The 25,185-nt window shown below is 46.1% G+C and overlaps 1 protein-coding gene across 3 annotated transcripts; it reads right to left on the bottom strand.

The window, feature by feature from the left end:
• Positions 1-3,847: 3,847 nt before the first annotated feature.
• Positions 3,848-24,676, bottom strand: LOC119658833 (HBS1-like protein). Of its 3 annotated transcripts, XM_038066572.1 has the most exons (6): positions 24,429-24,676; positions 14,379-14,822; positions 13,923-14,234; positions 5,278-5,726; positions 5,014-5,177; positions 3,848-4,944 (listed from the first exon to the last, which is right to left on the bottom strand). In XM_038066572.1, the coding sequence occupies exons 1-6, from the start codon at positions 24,469-24,471 to the stop codon at positions 4,068-4,070; spliced, it is 2,289 nt and encodes a 762-aa protein (XP_037922500.1). In that variant the 5' UTR covers positions 24,472-24,676; the 3' UTR covers positions 3,848-4,067. The 3 variants fall into 3 exon arrangements, with proteins under 3 accessions (XP_037922500.1, XP_037922498.1, XP_037922499.1); XM_038066570.1 differs by lacking the exon at positions 13,923-14,234 and having other exon boundaries at positions 5,278-5,786; XM_038066571.1 differs by lacking the exon at positions 13,923-14,234 and having other exon boundaries at positions 4,068-4,944; positions 5,278-5,783.
• Positions 24,677-25,185: the final 509 nt, after the last annotated feature.

Below are 25,185 nucleotides of genomic sequence, written 5' to 3'. Positions count from 1 at the left end.
AGAACTGAGCGATTTAAATACCTCAGGTCAATAGTATCAGTCAATGCAGAACTGAGTTATGAAATTGGCGTTCTTTATCAATGAACGTCTCAAATCTAAAATTTATCGCAATGTCTTCCGTCCTGTCATCTTTCATGGTTCTCAGGGTTGGCCGACTAAAAAGGACAATGAAGGGCGTCTTCTCGTAATGGAGACTAAGATGTTGTATTGGACTAATGGCGTGATACGCTTTGATTACATCCGAAATGAAGACATCCGCGATCAATATGGAGTTGGGCCGATCACGAAAAAAAATGCGAGAGGCGTCTTCGATGGTATGGTGACGCAATTTGCGCTAACGAGAATTCACTTGCCAAGATTGGTTTGAACATCGAAGTCAATGGTAAGCAACCAAAAGGCCGACCGAAACAACGGTAGCTTAATACATTGAATGGTGCCATGTCACGACACCATTCAGATCAGGCCTTTGATAAAATAAAATGGTGCAACCGATCACGACGAGCCGACTCCGCTTGTGAACGGAACAAAAGCTAAAGAAATAGAAGACTGCAAATGGCACATGGCTTCAAATTCTTTCATAGCGATGCAGTTCCGCAAAATCCACTTTGTGTTTTGATTTATTACTACTACACTGTCGCATCATCTCCCCTATAGCAATATTGTGTCTTTTAAAACCGTAGTAGGATTGGCACGACAGACGAACTGGAGTCAAAGGTCGGGGCTCTGGAGAAGGCATTTGATACCGTCTTTAAAGTCTCGTGCCCTACTAAGTACAGTAAAAAGACACTACCACTGTAGTGGAACGAAGATCTCTCTAGTCTCAGGAAGCTGACCAGAGAAATCTTCAACATCTGCTACAGGCAGCCATACAAGGACTGCCTGAAGAAGTACAAGTCAGTCATCAGGACCGCCAAGAGGCGGTCTTGGCTGGACTATTGTCAGAACATCGAAAGCACTAGTGAATCCGCGAGGCTCAGTAAGATTCTGTCCAAGGAACATAAGATCCCATCCTTCCTTAAAAAGTCGGAAGGCTCCTGGACGGAATCTTCTAACGAAACCTTGGAGCTGCTGGTGTGAGTCAGAACCTTGCTTGGAGGGTTTGCGGCAACCCCAGCTGTGCGAGACTATCAAATCGGTAATTACCGAGGATAGGATCGGCTGGGCTATAAACAGCTTCTCCGCATACAAATCTCCAGGCTTAGATGGCATAATGCCAGTCATCCTACAGAAGCAGCAGGAAAGGGTTGTGCCGTGGCTTGTTGAGATTTACGGGAGCTGCATCACTTTAGGATACGTACCGTAGTCCTGGAGGCGCGCACGAGTGGTTTTCATACCGAAAGCGGGCAGGCGGGGTCATGAGTCCGCGAAGGACTTTCGACCAATCAGCCTGACCTCTTTCGTGCTGAAGACCCTAGAACGCATCCTGGACCTTCACTTAAGGACGATTATGGAGAGAACGCCTTTCTTTAAGTCTCAGCATGCCTACCTCAAAGGAAAATCCGCAGAAACCGCCCTCCACGAGGTAATTGGCACGGTTGAGCTATCGCTGCAGTACAAGCAGTATACTCTTGCTGCCTTCTTGGATATAGAGGGAGCTTTTAACAACGTCAGTACCAACGCCATCAAGGAAGCCTTGACCGATATTGGATTGGAGGGGTATCTCACGCATTGGATTATATCCATGCTGAGTACCAGGATAATCCAATCCGATCTGCGAGGCAACCACTTGACCAGAGCTGTGAACAGAGGCACGCCCCAGGGTGGCGCCATCTCACCGGTGCTCTGGTTAATAGTAATAGATAAAATTTTACGTACATTGGACAGCAGCGGGGTGAAGGTGGTGACGTATGCCGACGACTTGGTGATATTAGTATCAGGGATGTTTGTCCATTATGAGCGACATCATAGAAGGAGCGTTGCGAAAGGTGTGCCTGTGGGCAGCAAGATGCGGACTCAGCATAAACCCAACCAAGACGCAACTGATGCTATTCACCACCAAGACAAGGATACCTGAATTCTATCTACCACGGCTGAATGAACAAAGATTGGTTCTTTCTTCTAATGTAAAGTATCTGGGTGTAATCCTGGATCCTAAGCTAAATTGGAGGTTGAACATAGAACTGAGGGTTAAGAAGGCCTGTATAGCCTTCTATGTCTGTAAGAGAAACTTTGCAAAGAAATGGGGTCTCCGGGCGAGGATGGTTCTCTGGATGTACACCGCTGTAGTGCGTCCGATCCTGACGTACGGATCTATTGTATGGTGGCAGGCTTTGAAGAAGAAATACAATAGAACGAAGCTTAATAGGATTCAAAGAACCACGTGTGCCGGTGGTACGGGGGCTCTGCAGTCCTCCCGGCAGATGCCCTCAATGTACTCCTGCATCTCTTCCCTCTAGACCTCCACATCAAATATGTTGCAGCGTGCAGTGCCGTCAGACTACGTGAGTCCAGATGGTGGACAGCGAAGTCCTACGGCCACAGCAACATCTTAGATGAAATACCTCGAGAAATCTGGGCATCCCCCACGGACTATGTCACACCCAAGCTGAACTTCACGAGAAACTTTGCTGTGGACCTTCTAACCAGGGCAAAGTGGAAGACCGGCGGCGTGTTGCAAGACTATGACACGGTATTCTTTACGGACGGATCAAAGAGGGCTTATGGAGTCGGCGCGGGGGTTTTCGCGAATACACACGGTGTATCCAAGTCGTATGGTCTCCCAAGTGTATTCCAGGCGGAAGTACTGGCGATATTGGAAGTCTGTCGATGGCTGGAGCGTGATTCGAGCCCCAAGCGTAACATAGCCATTCTGACCGACAACCAAGCGGCCATCAAGGCCTTGTACTCAACGACGACATCTTCCCGGCTGGTGGGGCAGTGCAAAAACGCGCTCAACCATCTGGGCGGCCCGCTCAAGGTCACTCTCCTCTGGGTTCCCGGGCGTAGGAACATAGAGAGGAATGAGCGGGCTGACGGATTGACCAGGCAAGGCTCTGCTCTTGGCAGTCCCTCGGCGAATACAGTCGGTGTTCCGCTGGCGGCTGTCGGGGGCGGAGTCTACTCGCACTACCTAGCAGCCGCGGGCCTGAGATGGCGAAGGCTTACAAGCTGTGCCAAGTCAAGGAGAATTTGGCCCGATCACGAGAGCTCCTGTGCCAGACGCGTGCAAATGCATTAAGATTACGGCGGTCTGCACGGGGCACTGGCCCATAGGGGACCATGCCGCTAGGCTCGGCATACCCTACAACTCGCATTGTCGAAGCTGCCGAGAAGAAAGGGAAACCCTCATGCACTTTCTCTGCGATTGCCCAGCTCTGGCTAGAGTCGGGCTGCGGACACTGGGTAAACCATTCTTTGGGGATCTCAGAGAGATTTTTAGCCGCAGGGTCGGAGAGCGGTTTTCCTTCGGGAATGCTACGGGCTGGCTCTTAAGATTCGAGCCGGCTGGCTCTGCCTAACTGCTCCCATACCAACAGTTACGGTCTTAGGAGTTTGTGGCATCAAAACGGCGCACCAAAGCGCTAATTCGACTCCTCGGAGCGGCCACTGATAACTACCTACCTACCCTAAAACCGTCTTTGTGTAGTTCCTTTAGCAACAGCAATCAATAATCGGCTTCATTTCGAGTAAGACTATAGCAAGGAGTTTACTTCCTTGTGGTGTAAACGTCCCTTTTGAACCTTTTCGCGTTACCCCTTCTTTGAGGTTTCCTTCATTTTTATTCAAGAATTCCTGCTCTGCATATTATGCGGCCCTAAGGATATAAGTATCGCAATTATTTGGCGTTCTGCTTTCAAGGCATCGCTACACAAATAGTCTTATTTATTTTTATGGTGCTACACAACAATAAGTAACAAAAGGACATTTTTTATTATTAAATCGAGAAAGTTTTCGTTTCAACAAAAAAATATCAACCTTAAATATTGACAGTAAAAACATTGTGAAATTATGTAAATAGAAACCTTCAGCGCCAGCGCATATCCATCATCAAATGCTTGAAGCACCAGCGGCAGAATTCACGATAATAAATTAGCACGTTGACAAGGAGTAGCAAAACGATTTTATCTTCACTTGATAATTTTCGTTATAAGACCGGCTGCAATCGTCACACCACTAACACGAAGCATTATCCTTCCGAGCTCCTTCACATCAGCATAAAGTTCCACTCCAATGGGTCGACTTGTTTCAATTTCAACAAGAGCGCAGGAATTGTTGCCGAGACAACGAGGTTTCTTCTTAATCACTTCCCCGGTACCCTTATGAAGTTGAGCATTTAGTTTGACGATAGTGGCAGGTTCGATCAGGGATTGGTGATGGAGTAGAACCGGATAGCCCAATGTTATTGGCACCTTGACATTGAAGACTATGATGCGGGCTTGCATTCGGGTAACAATCGGTATTGGATTTGCTGGATCGCAGATAATAAAACCCACCGAGATGTTGGCAATATCGATATTTCCGGAAAGTGAAACCGAGACTTGATCGCCAGCAAAAGCTGCTGTAACTGAGGCTTCGTCAATCATTATGCTTTTTATTTGAGCCTGTTCGCGGCTTGGTCCGACTAGCACTTTATCATTCACGCAGAGTACACCAGTTTCAATTCGTCCGGAAATACAAAATCCCGATCCAGTTCCCTTGAAAATGTCTGACACTGACATTCTGAAGGGTTTATCGATCGACCGTTCAGGCAATTTGAAGTTGTCGATGACATTTAGAAGGGTCGGACCTTTGTACCAGGATACAAGCTCAGCTTCTGTTGCTGGTTTCACCAAATTTTCCCCAGTCAGACCGGAGCATGGAACGTAGACTACATCAGATTCTTTGAAACCGGCTTGCTTGAGGAATGACTTCATCTTGGTCACGATCTCGTCGAATCGCTCCTTAGACCATCCGACTGTGTCTAGTTTGTTGACTACAACGCCCAATTGACTCACGCCGAGGGATCTGTAAGAAAATATATTTAATACCGACGACATGCAATGCGCAATGCAAATACCAAGCACAAATACGAACCTCACTAGAAGTGCATGCTCTCTTGTCTGCCCGCCTTGTTCGAATCCTGTTTCGAATTCACCTCGAGTAGCATCGACCACTAAAAGCGCAACGTCAGCTTGGGTAGCGCCGGATATCATGTTAGGGATGAAGTCCTTATGTCCTGGTGCGTCAAGTAAAGTCACCTGAGAAAACCAAGTTCAATTCAAAACAGTATTGCATGCTTGGAGAGGGGGGAGCATTTCTTGCGAATAGAAACATTCACTTTCCCGGGCTTCTACTTACAATTTTTGAACTTGTTTCAATTCTCGAACTGCCCACATCCATTGTTATTCCTCGCGTCCGCTCCTCGCCAGTTTCGTCCAGCACCCAGGCGTACATAAAGCTCTGTTTGCCCAATTTCTTACTTTCCTGTTCGTGTTTGTGCATTACTCGCTGCGATACATTCCCTGTGTCGTACAACAAATGACCCATGAGTGTACTTTTGCCAGCATCCACGTGCCCAATGACCACCATATGCAGATGTTTCTTCTCATTGCCGCGCTCCTTTGAGTACAATTGTTGTACATTACGATTTTGTTGGTCTTTGGTCCGACCCGTTGATTTTGTTGACTCTTCGAGGGGTGAAGTTTGTTCCGGAGTATTTCTCCCTGAGACTGCAGGCGATAACGTTTTTGGTGAGCTAATATCGAATCCTTTTTTGATTGACCTTTCAGGAAGTTGTGCGGTGATAACTGTTGTAACTGCAAGAGGTTTCGTTTGTTTCGGTTCTAATATTTTGGGAACGATACCTGGTGGAGAGTCTCGGGAATTTTAGGAAAAGGTGCAACAACAGCAAATTGAAAAGTTTAAAATATTTAACAATTTATTGTGACTTAAAAATCCTACAAAATATTTTACAATAAAGACTTTCCTTGAAATAATTGATTTGTACATCATAAAATATCGTGAGTGGTTGGCTAACATTGTCTTTTGAGCAGTTCCTACAAAACAAGGATTACCAGTTTATAGGTGTGGAAACGATTGGTAAAAGGTGCGATTTCATACTAGGCCGAATGCGGTTTGATTCCGTCCACTATTCCGACAAGAACCAGGGTTGTTATAGGGAAGTTGCATCTAAACTGAAGGACAACAAAGTGTGGCGCGGCAGGATCCGCAGCATTTGAAATTTATTTCGAATGTTGCGGATGCGGACGGCTAGATGGCGCGGAACTCTCCACTCAATCATTTTAGAACTCGCCACGGGAGTGGAGAACTAGCGGTGAGAAAGTGCCGTTGGTTGGGACAGTAAGGACCGCATGGAAATAAGCCGGTCTCTTCTGTCTCCAACCGCGGCGGGTAGCAGTCGTGAATCGAAGTCCCATTTAAGTCAACTTCGAAGCTAGTAGTGCCATCGCTAACCATGATGGACATTTAAATTTGAGGGAAATGGTGCTACTTAAGAACAACGATCACATGTGAATAAAACTTTATAAGAAACTCATCGAAATGGAGCCCTTCAAAAAGTGTTGTTTTTGTTACTAAATTACCTTTTCACTGGAAGCATTTCAGTCAATATCGATTTATTTAAACTTATTCGAAATAGCTTCATGACGGATCAAGTGATTAAAGTACTAAAGTGGTGGCCCCGAAGAACAGCATCCTTGGGAACTCCAGCATCAGCGATCCCAAATAAATCGTTCCCACCAGTTGCTCCGCAACAAACAACAAAGAAAGGATCGCAGTGTTTTCCCAAAATCTCGATCTTCAGCCCGGTGCGCGTAGCACATTCAACGGATTTGCACTTTTCTCGCCCAAAAACGAGTCTTGCCTTTCGCTGCGTCGCTATAACGTCGGGGATTGTACGAAAACATTTCGCTCAGTCATCGCATCGCGAGCTAATCACCCAGCGCGCCCAAGTAGAGCCGAGCGAGGAAAAGCTGCGCCCACGGCTCGAGCTGTCTAAGTGCCACCGGCGGACATTTTCGTCGCCCCTTCCTCGTTGCTCGGCCGGTCAAGTCAATCAGCTGTCGAATTGCGGAACTGGGAACTCACAGGACATCTGAGGGGAAGGAAACGGCAGGTAGAGTCACGTAGCAGGGACAGGAGTAGCCGCGGCAACGATCAGCAGTAGCCCGAGGATTTCAAGTTTAAGCCTCCGCTCTGGTGAATCGAATCACCCGCGACGGCCACTCGCATTCACGCCAGCCCGAGCGGGGACTCAAGCGTGCGCAACAGCAGCAACAACAGCAAGTGCAGCAGTCAACACAACACTTGCTTAAATTATCTTTAATAAATAATTTAAATATTTAAAAAAAAAATCAGTAAAAAAATATAATTGCTTCCATCGCAAGGAGTTTCGCAGGAAAGGAGTCGGTCCATCAACTTCATTCCAACTAATGGTTTTGGCGGCGGAACCCGGAGCTGTGGTTCGTACATTTGGAAGCGCAGTTCCAAATGTTCGGCATCACATCGGACGCGACCCGCTTCAACTACGCGGTGGTCGGCCTGGACGAAGAGTCTATTCTTCTGGTGTCCGACGTAGTGAAGTCGGCATCATACACGCAGCTCAAGAGTGAGTTGATCAGGCGCCTGTCGGCAAGCGAGTCGGCAAAATTAGACCACTTGCTAGCGGGTTTAACGTTGGGTGATCGAACTCCCAGCCAATTGCTTCGCGAAATGAGGCAATTGGGTGGGAGCAAGCTTGGCGATGACCTGATCAAGTCGCTCTGGCTGCGACGGCTCCCAGGCGATCCTAGCTTGCGTTTCCGGTTCCTTGGAGGAACTGGCAGCGACGGCCGACCAGGCGCAGGAGGTGTACGTTCACCCAACCATAGCGGCCGTTCAACCATCGTCGGATGAGGTGGGTGACTTAAGGCGCGAGATAGCCCCTTTAACGGCCAGCGTGGCCGAGATGCGGGCGACGTTGGACGCTCAGCGTTTGAGTGCCAGATCGCGAGCTCGCTCACGGTCTGCCACACGAAAAGGGCGTTCGAGTAGCAGGTCGTCAAGACAGCCTGCGGACAAAGGTATTTGCTGGTACCATCGTAACTTCGGAGATAAAGCGACAAGATGTACACTATCTTGTAAATTCGCGCCTACCGCAAAAAACTAGGTCCGCGGGGGGTCTTGGCGACGGCCACCCAGAGCGCAGCGCCACGTCGCCTAACTATTTTCGACCCCCTCAGCGGGCGCAACTACCTCGTCGACATGGGTGCGGAGGTTTCGGTTCTTCCCGTACCCCGGCATCATAAACTTTATCCACAGCCCCTCAAACTGGCGGCAGCAAATTCCTCCCGCATCAATACATACGGGTACAGGCAAGTGGACGTGAGTCTTGGCTTGCGTAGGACATTTTCGTGGCGTTTCATCCTGGCGGATGTCAGGTTCCCCATATTAGGCGCAGACTTCTTGTGTCACTATGGGTTGCTGGTGGACTTGCAAAATAAGCCCCTTATAGACCCCACGACTAACCTTAATTCGTCGGGCCAAATGGTATCTCACGCTGACAATAACCTTTCCGTTCTTTTGGAAGACATCACCGACTCTCGTGTTCGGACACTCCTCCAAAAGTTCAGCCAGATTACTACCGAGTGTAGTCTCTCAAGTCCAGTGAAGCATAATGTGCAGCACCACATTAACACTACTGGTTCCCCGATCTTCTCGAAGGTGCGTCCTCTACCACCCCAGAAGCTGGCTATTGCGCGGAAAGAATTTGAACAACCAATTTGACCAAGAATGGCTATGAAGACGGGCAGAGGAAACTAAACATATTTCACATGAAAATCATAACATACCCTATCAAATGAGGTGATGAGGTTCTCTTCTATGTTGTCTGAGTTGAAAGTCCTTCAAAGTAATTTGATAAATCACACTTCGAAGAACATTACGATTCGGTTTCGTTAACAATCCAAACCCTTAGGCCTTTCCATTTTAAAAGCCGATTCGACCCCAGAAGCTGGACGCTTAGGGTATAAAGGTTTTGTGTTCATCTTTTGGGGGAAATTGCCTATGTACGTTTTCACATTCCTTAAAAAATCCTAAATATCCCTCAATATATCTCCAAATTCCAACTCCACCATTCATATGAGTTCATTTTCTATGATGACGACATCAATACACGACTTAGAGTGCGGTAAATGCACGTGAAGCAGATTCCCAAAAGAAAAAGGCGTGTCACTCGCTTTAAGGAAGGGATCTAAAACCTCTGTAGGTCTGAAAGCAGTGCCTAAAACACTAGTGACACCAAGGGCGCCGATGTCTGATGAAAAGGTACACGACGGTTGGACTAGGGTTGGATAAAAAAAAAATAAAAAAGAAGAAGAGAATGAGGAGCCACCCCGAAGTGAGGGGGGAATGTAAGCAGGATCCGGAGGAACCAAAAGGGAGATCTGATGCTTGAACTGAAAAGAGAGCAAAGCTGAAGGCGCAGCCAAGTCAAAAGTTTACGTAAAAAAATTGCTACCGTGCGTGTTCAAAAGCATGAGATCGCTATACAGTGTAAGGACCTAGAATTATCAAATACTTTTAAGGCGGAAATCTGCACTGCCTTGGCAGAATAGTTAAACCTACACGACTTGTAGGAGGCATCCATTGTAGGTCTTAGAAGGGCGTATGGAGGTACACAGACGACGATCATCCGGCTACGAGCAGAAGTAGCGCGCAAGCTGCCAGATATAGGGAATGGGTAGTCTGTCGCCTTAGAGAGCAGATCTCGTTGAAGAGATGCTTCAAGTGTCTTTTGTACGAAAATTTTTTAAGACTATGCACAAGTGCGGTTGATCGGTCTGACCGATGCAGACATTGTGAAGAAACAGGTCACATTGCTCAGGAATGTAACAAGGATCCCAAACGCATGTTGTGTGATGAAAATGAGGGCCTGGACAGCGAGCATATTGCTGGAAGCGGCAAATGTCCCGAGTTCAAAAAGGCGCTAAATGCAGTGAGAAAATGAGGTTGATCCAAATCAACCTCAATCACAGCAGGGTCCCACAAGTCCTGCTCTCGCAGACCACCCATGAATCACAGGTCAAAATGGCAATAATAAGCGACCCCTACAGAAATCCTAACAATACTGTATGGGTCGATCGTACAGGTTTGGCAGCCTTGTGGGCCTTGTGGGACCAAGCCATACAGAAATGAGTGAGGAAGTCTACAAGTGGGTTCGTATGGGCAAAATAGACGGCATATACGTATGTACAGCTGCTATGGTCCTCCAAGCCTGACGTTGAATGAACTCGAGGACATGTTGGACAGATTGACAGACAAAAGGACTTCGCCAATGACTTCAATGTTGTGCCACAGAATGGGGAAGTCCACTAACGAATACAAGAGGCCGTTGTCTCTTGGAGTCTTTCGCGTAGTTAGATATCATAGAGCCAAATGACGAAACCGATCACGACGAGCCGACCCCGTTTGTGAACGGGACAAAGGCTGAAGAAAAAGAAGAATATATATTGGCTAACGATCGTCAGGTTCGGTTTCGGATCTGACTTTTGTTAGTCCTTCACTAGCTCGCAATATGGCTTGGAATGTCAGTGAATACTACACCCACAGTGATCACGAGGCAAAAGTTTTTGACCTGAAGAACAAGTCAAGCGATTGGAAATCTGCTCGTCCAAGAATGAGGAGAACGTCAGGTTGGTCTGCGAAAGCAATTGACGAGCAAACATTCATAGATGTGTGGTTAGACCAGGACACTATGTCAGGTACACCTTTCGAGAGAGCCCTCCTTATCACGGAGTGTATCGCGGCAGCATGCGGCTCATCAATGCCGGGATGTTATACTTTCCCCAGTAGAAGGCCCAAAGAAATACTGGAGATTTGCGTTTGGTTGGGAGATAAAGCGCCGGGCCTCGACAGCCCACCAAACAAAGCCCCTTAGCTGGCCATTAAGTCGAGGCCAGACATATTCGTAGAGTTTTTTGAAGCATGCTTGCCGGATGGGATTTTTCCCGAAACATGGAAAAGCCTCCTGGTGAACCATCTTCCTGCAGACCTATATGTCTATTGAACCCTATGGGCAAAATGTGGGAGTGAATAATCTACAATAGATTGCTTCCGGCTGTAGAGAGACAATGCGACTTCCATACGGCCAGATCAGCCGTCGACGTCATCAAATTGGTCATTGGCTTAGCTAAAATCGCGATGCGAAGGAGGTTATTGGCGGTGATTGGTGTACCCAGTTACTTAGCTGCACTAGTCGATGCTAACAGATAGAGGGCTCTAGTACGACACAGACAATGGAACCAAAGAATCCATTGTTTCCGCCCTGTGGAGCACCCACAGGGCTCTGTTCTGGAACCGCTATTGTGAAATATCATGTATAATGATGTTCTTAACGTCTCAGTTGTTTGCGAGGTCACAATAGTGGGTTACGCCGATGACATAGTGGTGATGGTTGTTGCAAAACATCTGGTGGATGTGGAATTATATTCATCGGAAGCAATCACTGCTACAAAAAAATGGCTGTAAGATGCAGGCTTGCACTCGCGGTGGATAAAACAGAGATGGTGCTTATCATGAAGCGGCGTAAGGAAACCATCCAATTAAATACCTTGGAGTAATGATAGATGCGAGGTTGAATTTCAAGCAGCATTTACAACATGTTTTCACCAAGGCGTCCAATGTTAGCATGGCCTTGGCAAGGAAGATGCCAAATGTTAGGAGCCCGCGATGCGTTCGTAGACTGCTTATAACTAGAGTGGTGACGTCCACACTGCTCCATGCAGCGCCAATTTGGTCAACTGCATTGTACACCGCATGCAATTCTCAAAAGTTGAGGAGGTGTTATGAAAAGGCTCCTTAAGAGTGTGGTGTTGATACGTTAACGAATCCGGAATATTCCGTTAGACGGGGGAGGCGAGTACAATGGGCCAACGCGGCCTGAGTGCTCAGAAGCTGTAGCTTCTCCCCCACCATACACACACACACACACACACACACAAGAGTGTGGTGCGGTTATAGAACCATCTCAGATGAAGTGAACTTTGCAGTAGCCGGAATGAGGCCGATTGACGTTTTCGCCGATGAGACGACAAGGCATCTATGATGGATCCGATTCTTCTTCTGATCGGCACGTGAGAAGCATCGCCCTCTTTACAATACATTTCTGGATCTAGAGGAAGCGTTTGACCGTGTGTCACACGAACTCATCTGGCAACCTCTACGACAACACTTAGTGCCGGAAGAACTCGTGCGCTGGGTTCAACTGCTCTATCACGATCCGAAAAGTAAAGTTCGAAGTATAGCAGGTGTATAAAAACCACTTCGTGTCTCTGTTGGTGTTCATCAAGGAGGCGCTCCCTCACCACTCCTTTTTGTTCTTGTTATGCACACCGTCACACGGGACATCCAACGTTCAGCGCACTATAGACTGCTTTCATGCAGATGATGTTTTCCTAGCGTTTAATAGCAAACATGATTTCGAGAAACTTGTTCAAAAATGGAATGATCGTCTCATGCAACACGGTCTCAGATGAAATCTAAACAAAACTGAACTGAACGACCGATCCCCATGAAAAAGGCGCAATCACTGTCAGCGGCAGTGATCTGCCCAGAACTAAGCGATTTAAATACCTCGGGTCAACGCTATCAGCCGATGGAGAACTGCGTTACTTCACGCATTAACGCAACCTGGATGAAGAGGCATTCTTCAACTAGTGTTCTTTGTGATCGACGTATCAGCGAACGTTTCAAACCTAAAATTTACCGCAATGTCGTCCGTCTGCCGCTCTCTATAGTTCTGAGTGTTGGCCTACTATAAAAGACAATGAACGGCGTCTTGCGGTAATGGAGACGAAGATGTTGCATTAGACTAATAGCGTGACACGTTTTGTTCACATCCGAAATGAGGATATCCACGATCGTTATGGGGTTGCACCGATCGTGGAAAAATTGCGAGAGTCGTCTTCGACGGTATGGTCACGTAATTCGCGCTAACGAGAATTCACTTGGCAAGATTGGTCTGAACATCGAAGTCGATGGTAAACGACCAAAAGGCAGGCCGAAACAACGGTGGCTTGATACGCTGGAAGGGGATGCAAAAGTCTTGCGATTGCATCCAGATCAGGCATTTGATAGAGCCAAATGGCGAAAATGATTACGACGAGCTGACCGCGCCTGTGAACGGGGCAAAGGCTGAAGAAAATGAAGAATTAGAAGGTCACTTTCCGTAGAGTAGAGTAGACTGTTTCCATTTGAAATGGAATAGTTTTTTCATCAATTAGTGATGATGCCTCACTTTTTCAAAAGATCCTTTGTCTCAAATATGAATTTATCTATTTATAAAAATTCACATCATTCATACTAAGTTAAATACTATAAATGCTAAAATCAGTTAAAAACAAAATATTCATAAAATAGTAAAAATTTCCACAAATATCAAATTTTATTTTTATTCAAATGATCCAAAATGATATCATCAGGGGACCGACAATCGAATTTGAAACGCTTAAGATGATGTTTCGTTCGAAACGAATGCGATACGTAGGGAATGCTACGGCAACGATATTTCAGAATCATAATTTTTCCAAAATTCGTTGGTTTCCCAGCAATCTTAGAAATATTTTCCCTCAGAACGTGCGACATGTCCATCTGACAATAAAAATTCATTTCTGGCTTTTTCTCAATGCCCGGCCTATCACAGCCAATGAATGGAATATGAAATTGTTCGACTTTCTTTTGAACTTTAGTGCTCCTACCCTTAAGCGGTTCAGGATTGATTGAACTTGTACTTAAGGCTTCGGTTAAATCTATTACGTGATCATCATAAGTTTTGCGATTGCTTGTTGGAGTGTCGGTTAATGTTAGACTCTTTTCGAAGTTTGCATTCAATTGCTGCACTTCAGCGTTCTTTTTCTTACTTTCCATAATCTTCTTAAGGAGTAAATCGTGATTGGATGGACTGCCGGTATTCAATGATGAAAGCGATTCATTTGGTAAGGATGAACTCAGCTTCGGTATGTTGAAAGAACTGCTAATATTTGTACCTGACAGGGACTGTGGACTACATTGAGTTAATTGACTTGATTTAGGGCTTTCGGACTCTGAGCTGCTCGACGCCTTGAGTTGCGGAACAACAAAAATCGGTTTAGATGGCTTTGGTGCAAGGCCACCTAACTTTGCAGTTTGAAAACTTTTCTTTATGTATTCGTCGATATTCTCACCACTTTCGCTACTAGCCAGTGATGGAACCGATAGGTTAGGCTTCAGTGAGGGTATTTTGAACTTAATATTATTTATTGCTAAATTTGGTTGAAAGTCTTACCTTGCAAAGTAGAAGTGTAAATGTGTCAGTGACAAGTGCAGTTGCAAATAGGGTAACATGAAAAGAGGAGAAACAAAGATTGAAGATATTCCCTAAGTACACTCGACAATAGAGAATTTCAAATAGGAACTCTATTCACCTTTTTCCAGTTGGTCTTTAGCCGGCCGAGGCGTCCTCTTCTCACGAACGCTGTTAGATGGCGCGTTCAGAATGTTGTCCAAAGCTTTTGCAACGTCGTAATCATACTTCATGACTGTTTCTACAATCTGCCGATCTGAAGTTGTATCGCCTACCACATTTCGTATCTCTTCCATGCACGACATCAATTTCGCTTGGGTCAGATCGTCCAAAACAGGCATTTGAAAATTTTCTGAGTCACGACGCTTTTTGTTGTAAGAACTTTCGCCATTTTCACAACCTTCGTCTTCATCTTCCTCTTCAATGTTTTCATTATTCGCCATAAATGCTGACATACTTTGTTGTCCTTTGGCACGGTCATAAATCCATTGTGATGCATCTGACGGTGATATGCAATTGTCATCGTCCACTGAGTGGCCATAGACGTCGTCATAACCGTCATATTCTGAAATGGAAGATAGAGGAAAAGCATTTAGTTCCAAATCCGCTTGTTTTTTTATAACTCTACTCAAAAACAAAATATTGATATCGTTTCGTCTATTTTTCTCTTTATTAATGAATGACCTATTCACTGCCACTTCCGTCTGTTGATCAAAACATCTACATGCGGCTGACCCGTAAGGGTACTTAAAACTATTGGGTAACAGTGGAGGTAACTTTTCATGTATTACTCCCGTATATGTATTTTAAAACCAAAAAATCCATTAGCACGGAACAGTCTCAACTTCATGCTGATGTTGTTGTATCTGGCTCAGACCAATGTCTGCATCTGTTGCAAACAAATTTCTGTACCTACCATAGCCAATAGACACACGATTGTTTATGCCTATCTCAAATAACTGTCCGCGTTTGCTTGGCAAATGTTTGTCTCTTATCAGACGGAGAAGAATGTGCGTATGCCTCAGACAGATGCCCGTCACAGGCAAGTTTCTGCATCTGAACTACGTTTATACAGGGTAGGCCATTTAATGTGGACCCTTCTGGCAACCCTGTAACTTTTGGCAGGAATGTCAGATTGACTAATGACATACCGTGTGTCAGTTCAAGACAATTTATAGCATGGAGCAGTAAACTCCAAAAGAACGCGCTGAAATAATTCAGCCTTACATTCAAAAGGAGCTCTCAATTGTGTTAACTCGTACATTTCGTAAAAAAAAAAATAAAGTGAAAAGTGCTCCATCTAAAATTACTTTGTAGCGTTTATACGCAAAATTTATTAACCACGGTAGTCTCAGCAATACCAGTCACGCATCCAGACAACGTACAAGACGTTCCGATGAAAATATTGAAGCCGTACAAGCCAGTATTGAGGAGACTCCGAGAACATCGAGTTATCGCCGTTCCCAGGAGTTAGGCATTGCAAGAATCACACTCAGGCGCATAATTCGTATCGATTTAAAAACGTTTCTGTACAAAATTCAATCGGCACAAAAATTAAACCCAACTGATTATCCGAAACGCCTTGATTACGCCAAATGGGCCGTCGACACTTTTGGCGAAAAATCATCATGTCAGACGAGGCCCATTTTCAGTTAAATGCAGGCGTAAATAAGCAAAACTGTCGCTTCTGCGCTACCGAAAATCCTCAATTAATTGAAGACCAGCCTCTCTTCGATGGGAAAATGACTGTGTGGTGCGGTGTTTGTGCGGAAAAGATCATCCGACCGATCTTTTTCGAAAATGACGAAGGACCCTCTGTTACTATTAATGGCGAGCGTTATCGGGCCATGATTCATAATTTTGTCATGTCAATTATCGAAGAAAATGACATGGAAGGCTTCTGGTTTCAGCAGGACGGAGCAAATTGCCACACTTCACGTGCTACAATCGATTTTTTGAGCCCATTGTTCCCCGGAAGGTTGATATCCAAAAATGGTGATTTTCCATGGCCACCGAAATCAACAGATTTGACTCCACCAGACTTTTTTCTGTGGGGCTATCTCAAATCCAAGGACTCTAGTTCAACTCAAAAACAACATTCGACACGAAAAAGCCGGCATATCGGCCGAAACATTGGCCAAAACGATGGAAAACGCTAAAAAAGAGCACATTTGGCCATCAAGGCCAAAGGCAAACATTTGAAAGATATCATTTTCAAAAAATAGCTGGAACAAATCTTCTTGAACTAAAATAAATGATTTTTAATATGAACAGCAAAAAAAATATTTTTTTATGTTTTTTTTCCAGAAATAACATTAAATGGCCTACCCTGTATGTGTATCTAAATTGAGGACACTGCATGTCCGCATTTTAAGAGCCAGACACCAACATTTGCCTGATATAGACAGATATTTACTGAGACGAGCACCATCATTTTAGTAATACAGCCACAGACATTCTCTGAGACGAAAAGCAAACGGAATTACTTCATTCTAATGAGCCTTTCTTCGTGGGACGCTGCCTACAAGGTTATAATGAACAAAATATGCGAGCAAAAATCACCCTTAGTGCCAACTGTTCAACACGACATTTTTCCGATCCTTGTCGTTACAGAGGAGAAACTACTGGAGAACTCCAGATGTACCGGAAATAAGGCGCCGGAATTGAACAGGATTCGAAGCAAAACCGCTAAGACCAGGCGCGAGAGGCTTGCAAGGAAATTTGAACCGTGCGTGCTGAACGAAGTGTTTCCCGTTCAGTAGTGCAACTGATGCCTGACGTGCCTCTTCACATTGCCCTATATGTCTTTCAAACGTAATGGGCAAGATATTGGATAGGATGATGCTTCCGTTTATGGAACCAGTGGGCGATCTATCGGAACGAAATTATAGGTCTTGTAAAACCCGTTCTATGATTGATGCTGTAGCAATGGTCGTGGATATGGCCTGTCTGGCATATTGATTGGTAATTGCTCATGTTTGCAGCTGGAAAATACGGAAGTAGTCATTTTCACTAAAAAGAACCTTCCGTCCTATATCGATCAAGGAGATAATTAAATAGTCAAACCCTGAGACCTTTTGTGTAAATTAAAGCAGCGGAAAAGCCACAGCTGGAGTTTCGGCCTTAAATTGGCTCATGACAAATGGACACGTCTTTTCGTGAATGCAATGCAGTCCATTTCATTCTATGACGCTCAGGTCTGGTCTGATGCTCTTAGCAAGGAGGTGTATCACAATTGCCTTGTGCAAGTACAGAGACTGGGAGCTTTGAGGGTGGTATCTGTCTACCACGCTGTCTCAGAGTCGATAATAATGGTGTTCGCGGGAGTGACTTCCATTACCGATCACATTTTTTTTCTTTTGGAAGCTGGAATATGATTCATCGGAAACTTTACGGAGATGCGGGGGAGCTCTCTACGGTCAACAATTGTTAGAAAAATGCTCAGACACATTGACAAATGGACCCGTTTTATGCATTATGTTTATGTTCTTGTTGCGAAAAAGATAAAGAATGGTAGGTGGTTCTTCTAACTAACAATCCCCTTCCTCCCTTGCCTTTCCTTTAATGAAAGCCATTTCCCGACTTGCAGGCTCCCTGAGGCGAGGCTAGCCCAAAGTAATGTGTCAAGCGGAGGTTATTCAGTTCGTAGTCCGACGGGTTATCGTTACGTTGGCAAGCGCTGCGTGAAGGTATCGCCAGATATCCGGAATATTTTCAGCTCGGCAAAGGGGGTCGGATTAAATGCATTTTGGTTAAAATGATTGTACTTGGGTACTTAACGGATGACGGTTTGGAAAGGTACATCGTAAAAGCCGGTGTTCCTCAAGGTTCAATTTTAGAGTCCCTGCTGCGGAGCATTATGGTCTACCTATAGATGTGGATCTATATGGAAGTCAAACTAGACTTGGTAGACGAAACTACAGGCGGTAGGTGGGTAGCAATCCTGTCAATTTAATCAATACCAAGTAGCCGAGGAGAACCTCCATGTTGTCGCACCGTGGAACGCTGAATTAAGATTGATAGTCATGATGCAGTAGACGAAAGCTTCAAAACCTTGGGCGGTCAGATAAGAGCTTGTTCACGGACTCAGCTGAAGTAGCTTCGGCCATGAAGCCTCATCTGGTACCATGGGAACCGTGGCAGCCCTCTGAGTTCATATGTCTCAGGAAAATGCTTATGCCTGTGCTCTCAGCGCGGTTACTTAGCGGTTGGCCCTCTTGTGGGAGTTTCATGGAGGTTGTGGTTACGTCGACATCGCAAGCTTCAAGCGTGGATTTGCGCTTGCAATGAATGCTGAGCAATGCACATACTATAGACTGGTAACGTTTTTACTTGCCATAGCGGGGCTTTGATTATGGTAAAAAAATCAATCCGTGTCTTAAAAAGACTGTGGGACCGCGGGACATAGCACAAAGTGGGACGGATCTCTTCATTTTATTCTAACTTCCATAACGTGCCCTTTCGTCACCATGTCTAAAGATAGAACTTTTTCCAAATTCATTCCATTTATCGCGAATCGGGGCGTAAGAATACACTCAAAGTCTTCCCTGCTTGCCGTAAAAGGCGACTGAAAACAATAGAAATTTTTAAATTTGAAACTTTATTGTTACCGAAACTTCAACAAAGCTTCGGGTAGGAAATGAGCTCACGAGCTATCAAAAACAGACTAGAACTGGTTTCTGGAATGTGCGCACACTCCTCGAAAATGGTAGCTAGGGTCCTCAGAATGCTCGCTTTCATCAACTTGAGCTTGAATTCCAAGGGTTTAAGCTGGACATTCTGGGCCTGAGCAGAGTAAGGTGATGGCACTCGGGAGAGTACTCCTCTCCTTCTTGCGGCAATATGGTTTTGTACTCTCGTTGTTCCTGACGGGTACCGCAAGGCGCGCTGTGTTGACCTGAGAGCCGGGTTTGACAGACTTCTAATTGCAAGATTTCGGTCCAGATCAAGGAGCATCACAATTGTACAATACTATGCACCAACGAAGACTTCCGATAGTGAAGAACGATGCTTTCGACGAGCAATTACACACAGTCCAGGAGAGGCTTTCAAAAAGTGACATTTTGATGGCGATGGGAGATCTGAATGCCAAGGTGGGCTCTGACAACACCTTGCTCGAAAATGTCATGAGGAACACGTTCTTGGCGGTCGTGATGATAATTGTGGAAGTTCGTGGATTTTTGCAACTTCTACCGCCTCATCATTGGTGGCACATTGTTCGAACATAGAGCCTGCCGTTGGAGTTTCCGACACCGTGTGAGCAATCACTTAGGATAGTTGTCTGATGTGCCAACAAGAGAGGCGCTGACATCGGCCTCGAACGGAATCTGATGGACGCTTACGTACGCTTGCGCCGCCACTTTTCGCAAGTTCAACATCGTTCGCTTGTGGACCATGTCCCGAAGAGACGTCATAAGACCTGGTTGACTGCGAAATCGTGGAAGTGGATCGATGGACATAATGTGTTGAAGGTTCTATTGACCGCTGTGAGCGATGGCGGGCGTGACACGCTAGAACTCCGATACCGAGCGAAATTCACCCTAGTCTAAGCCGTGACAAGAGAGAATTTGCTATTGCGCTGGTCGGGGAAGCGGAAGATGCCACAAAACGCAATCTTTTTAGAAGTTTATACCGCATCAGGAAAGAGTTTGCATGTGGTCGTAAATTTTTTGATGGTCCTATGAACGACGTCAACGGTCGACTTCTCATCAACGATAACGAGCAACTGAAGAGGTACAAAGAACATTTCACCACAGAATGTTCCTCCAAGCAGAAGAGAAATCATTTCGACACACACAATGCACCCAAATGGAATAAAGCCGCTGTGTTTGACGGTCTCTAACAGAGTTATTTATCGCTGCACCTGAAGCCACTGCAGATCTATTGCTTCCGTGCGGACATCTTGAGAATCCGAGAGGAAACGAACGTTAAAATTCCAAACAAGGGCACCCATTTTGAGTGTGCTCTCCACCGTTGCAAAGATAATCGCTAAAGTATTCCAGGATTATTGTTGTGATTTTGTCGCATGAAAGAACATCTGGAAAGCTTAATCGACAGAAAGTGGGCTGGTTTCTGCCTGCATTGATCACATAACATCCTGCCAATCATTTTGGAACAGTGCGCGGCATTCAGATCTTCGCTGTACCTGCTCTTCATCGATTTCGAGAAGACGTCGATCAATTTGTATATTTATGAAGTGTGGTTTCTGCCGATGGTGGCCCCGAACTGGATGTTACCCAACGCTCTTCTCTAAAATCTGGAAATATAATTATCTCAACACGAAAATCAAGTTGAGATTGTTCTTTCTGTGCTGCTATATGGGAGTAGTACATGGAAAGTGAACCCAACTGTTACTCAAGAGCCCCAAGCCTTCGGAGTACGCTGGTCTGATAGTATCTCAAACGAAGAACTTGGCTGGCGCACAGGACTGGCACCCCTACGCCCTGCGATCTGAAGGACAGGATGGCCGATGATGGGATCGCCCAAGGGCACTAGGCGCAGAAGAGTAGAGGAGGAATGCGAACGTCTCGCGAAGTCTTGGGGGAACTGAAGGGCATTTCAGATAACCGCGAACGATGGCGCGAAATTGATCTATGAATTAATGAAAACAAAACGAAAATTATGAAAAATGAAAAACACCAGACAAAATTTAACGACAAGTACTTGGAAAATATACAACTGACGAATGATGGAAGCAAAGTGGACGGAACAAAATGCTGAATTCAGCTCTCAAACTGAGCATGATCCTCGATGCGCCAACTTTAAAAGCACACACAAAGAAGCAAATCTATAGGAAGCATTCCTGACATCAATTTTTCGTCGGAATCTCTGGCATCATCGGTGGACGGGTGGCGAGTCCTAGAAGACTTCTCAGCAAGTGATCATCAGTACATTGCGTTCGAAGTGGTTGACGCTACTTGCCGACGAGCACCAACACGACGTTCCCCCTGCGTGTGGAATGTCGCGAGGGTGAACATCGGAAAGTTCGTCGAAGCTCTTGGAGCAGGTAGGACCGCGCTGGGGGACACTCCGGGGGGTGGTAGTGTCGCAGCTGACACCGTCGTAAATGCAGTGATGAAACTGATAACGACGGCGTGAGAGGCTTCCATGCCCCGGAGAGGCCCCAGGCGCGACAAGCCTTCTATGTACTGGTGGACGGTAGAAATTGCCGACCTACGGAAGGAGTGCCATAAGCTCCGCCGTTTGGCCACGCCAACGAGGAGGCATGTGCCATAAAGGCACAATATAGATCAGCAGAAAGGAGACTCCGCAGCGCTATAAATAAAAGCAAAGCTCGCGGCAGCAGAATCTTGTTAATGAGGTGAATGAGGACCCGTGGGGACTTGGCTATAAGCTTGCCACCCGCAAAATCGGTGCTCTGCGGAAGCCCTGCATACTGAGCACCGATCAAATGGATCGCATTGTGCGGGCATTGTTCCCCAGACACCCTGTACGGGTTGATGTAAATAGCGCGGAAAGCGTCGTGGATTGCCCCCTTTTCACAATGAGAGAGCTCGAAGAAGCGGTTTTCACTATGAAAAACAGGAAGGCGCCAGGTCCTGATGGCATCCCGGCGGTAGTTTACAAATTGGTGTTCCGCCAGCGGCCAGAATTGCTGCTTGAAGTGTTCAACGCGTGCTTGAAGGAGGGCATTTTTCCTTGTCGCTGGAAAGTGGCCAGACTCGCGTTGATCAGTAAGGGTAAAGGAGACTCGGAGCTCCCGTCTGCATACCGACCGCTGTGTATGTTTGACACGGCCGGAAAAGTGCTCGAGAAGCTCATCAGGGGTAGACTCACTGAAGCGACCCGTGCTGCCGGGGACTTATCCGCAAGGCAGTTCGGGTTTAGAACAGGGAAATCTACAGTGGATGCTGTTATGGAGGTCGTAGATGCGCACACAGTAGCCGATCTCGACGGATAGTGCTCCTCATAACGCTTGATGTCAGAAATGCCTTCAATTCCGTAAGATGGACAGATATACTAGGCACACTAGAGAACTCCTTTCACGTGCCAAGCTATCTCTTGCGGATATGTAGGGATTATTTGAAAGATCGCTCCCTGCTCTATGAGACGCTAGAGGGCCAGAGGAGGATGGAAATCACGTCCATTACGGAGTAGCACAGGGATCCATCCTAGGGCCAGACCTCTGGAACGCTTCCTACGATAGTCTACTGAGACTCGATATGCCCAAAGAGTCGCGCCTGATCGGTTATGCAGACGACGTTGCGGCACTTGTTGCCGAACGCACTGTTGAACAGGCGCAAAGCAGACTTGACATATTGATGCGACGGGTAAGCGGATGGATGGCTGCTCACGGTTTCAACCTTGCGCTGGGAAAAACCGAAGTAGTCATCCTAACCAGAAGAAGAATCCTGACCCTGCGTCCCATATCGATCGGCGAGTTGACTATAGAGTCAAAACCAGCGATTAAATACCTTGGTTTAATGCTCGACTCGAAGATGAGCTTCTTCGAGCAAATCAAAGCAGCAACGGACAGGGCTGCAGCTGGAGTCGGCTAATGGCGAATGTCGGCGGCCCTATATCAACTAGGAGACGTCTCCTCATGGGAGCAACGCAGTCCGTTCTTCTCTATGGTGCGGAGGTATGGGCTAATGCCCTTGACAAGGAGGTGCATCGTAAATGCCTCGCTCAAGTGCAGAGACGGGGAGTTTTCCGGGTGGCGTCTGCTTATCGCACCGTCTCCGAACCGGCCGTGATGGTGATTGCGGGAGTGATCCCCGTTGCCCTCCTTGCCAAGGAGCGCAAAGCTATCTATCGCCGTAAGGGCGAAAACTTAAGAGAAGTGGTTGCCCGTGAAGAACGTCAACGCACCCTTAACGAGTGGCAACTTTCTTGGCAAAATGAGCCAAGGGGCAAGTGGACTGCGCGGCTCATCGACAAATTAGACCCATGGTTGAACAGAACGCACAGTGAGATGGATTATTTCCTTACCCAACTTTTAAGTGGGCATGGAGGTTTTCAGTCTTACCTGCACAGGATTGGGGGAAGGCGCGATCTCACGCTGAACACACCTTTTTCTCTTGCGAGAGGTGGGACGGCCTCCGCCAGTAGTTTTATGCAGACGCAGGGGAACTCTCTCCAGACAACATTGTTAGAGAGATGCTGAAGAGCGCTGGGAGCTGGAATCGTATTGCGCATTATGTTCGGGCCCTTCTTATTGCGAAGAAGATTGAACTCGACCCGCGGAGGGATCGGACGGTAAGGGGTTCTCTGAACTAACAACAACTCCCTTCCTCCTCTCCCCTCCCGTTGGTGAAAGGAATTTCTTGACTTGAAGGCTCCTAAAGCCGGGAGAGCGGGAGGGCTAGCCCGAAGTAATATGTCAAACGGTTCCAGGCTAGTTCTTTGATGACAGGGAGGTGTTTAGTTGGTAGTGCGCCAGCGTGCTGTTGTGGGAGTCCAACACTCTGTGCGTAAACGCATTCACCTACCCTACTCCCAAAAATATGAAAAAAAGGACGCAAATCTGCGGGTATACAATGAGTTGCATCAAATATTCGACGACTCTGAAGTCTCTAAAATAATCAAACTTCGTAAGCTCCAATGGGTTGGCCATGATCAAACTACAGACGATATTCGGATACCTAAAAGGGTATTCGAAGGGAGTAGAACTGATGGGAAAACTCCGAAAGCGCTGGGCCGATTCCGTTCCTATTTCGAAAGTGGGGTATGATCAGTGGATTGAGATGCTTCGCGGAAGGACATCCTAAAGGTCAAGGCCAGAAATGAGCTCTAGAGCCTCGACGACGATAAAAAACGAGGGGGAAAACATTTCTTTTTACTTCCATGTTACGACAACCCATGGCTTGTTCTTCATAAGAAAATAAGCTTTTGCTGTTACGAAGTGGCCAGGATTTGGCGCTCTTAGTTAACGACGTGTTCTTTTGATGATGGAACAAGTGTTTTTCTGATCCTGAAAATTCGCAGACTTTTCTTTTGTATTTCATTCAATTCAATTCAATTCAATTCATTTCATAATAACGAAATCCACTTTGTCTCAATTCATCCTTGGTAAATAGACACAGCCCTCCGTGCTTTGTATTGGAACGTGGCACGGTAACGTAATCCTCCTGCTGAGATATGCAACTCGTTTTGTGTGACGAAACGCACCCTGAAATATCTACAAAGCCAAAAAAGTGGTTGACGTTACCATCATTGTAGTCCATGGCCCGGACGATCCTGTGACGCGACATTTTTCCTGGCGTTTGCACTCCTTTACAACACGAACAAATATCAGAAAACGGTCCTTGTACACATTTACGAGGTCACAATGTCGGCCGATCTGTCTTACACTTGCGAACTGTACATTTAATAACAAAATAATGGAGATAACGCTGCGACTAACGATGCAGGGCGAGCTTCGAATGCCATCTCAAAGTGGAAATGTCAGGAGGTGGACGGACAGCTGTTTGCGTTTGACTTTCGTCAGGTTGCGTGTCGGGAGGCAAAGAAGGAATTGAACGTACAACGCTTCGGTGAGAAACACTTTAATTAAGTCCGACGGCCGAGGCCTATGAAGTTTTTGAATTGAATTTCAATTTGTGTATCTAAATTACCCTCAGATATCTTGGGTGTAAGATTTCAGTAAAGATTAAAATTATTGAACGTTTGCTACCGTTTGCAACATGTTAGTACTTGACGACAGATGGCGTTGGGGGCCTCTAGAACAGCTCAATTATTGTATTTTCGATCCAAGGAATATTATAGAAGTTCCGTCGGCGGCAGATATGGCCCGTAAATAAGTGCGCAGTTCAAAAAGTAATGGAAAGTTTCAATTTTGAAAGATATAGCCAAGATTTGCGAAAAATTGTGACTGCCAGGCGGAATAGGAAGTCCCCTTTTAAAGGTTTTGTGTAAACACAAAACCTTATTAAAATCGGTTTACTGTCTGTCTGTCTGTCTTTTTT

The sequence above is a fragment of the Hermetia illucens genome, chromosome 6, assembly GCF_905115235.1.
Source record: "Hermetia illucens chromosome 6, iHerIll2.2.curated.20191125, whole genome shotgun sequence".
Classification (NCBI taxonomy): Eukaryota; Metazoa; Arthropoda; class Insecta; order Diptera; family Stratiomyidae; genus Hermetia; species Hermetia illucens.
Note: the sequence above shows the minus strand (reverse complement) of the source record. Positions and strands in the feature narration are given on the sequence as shown.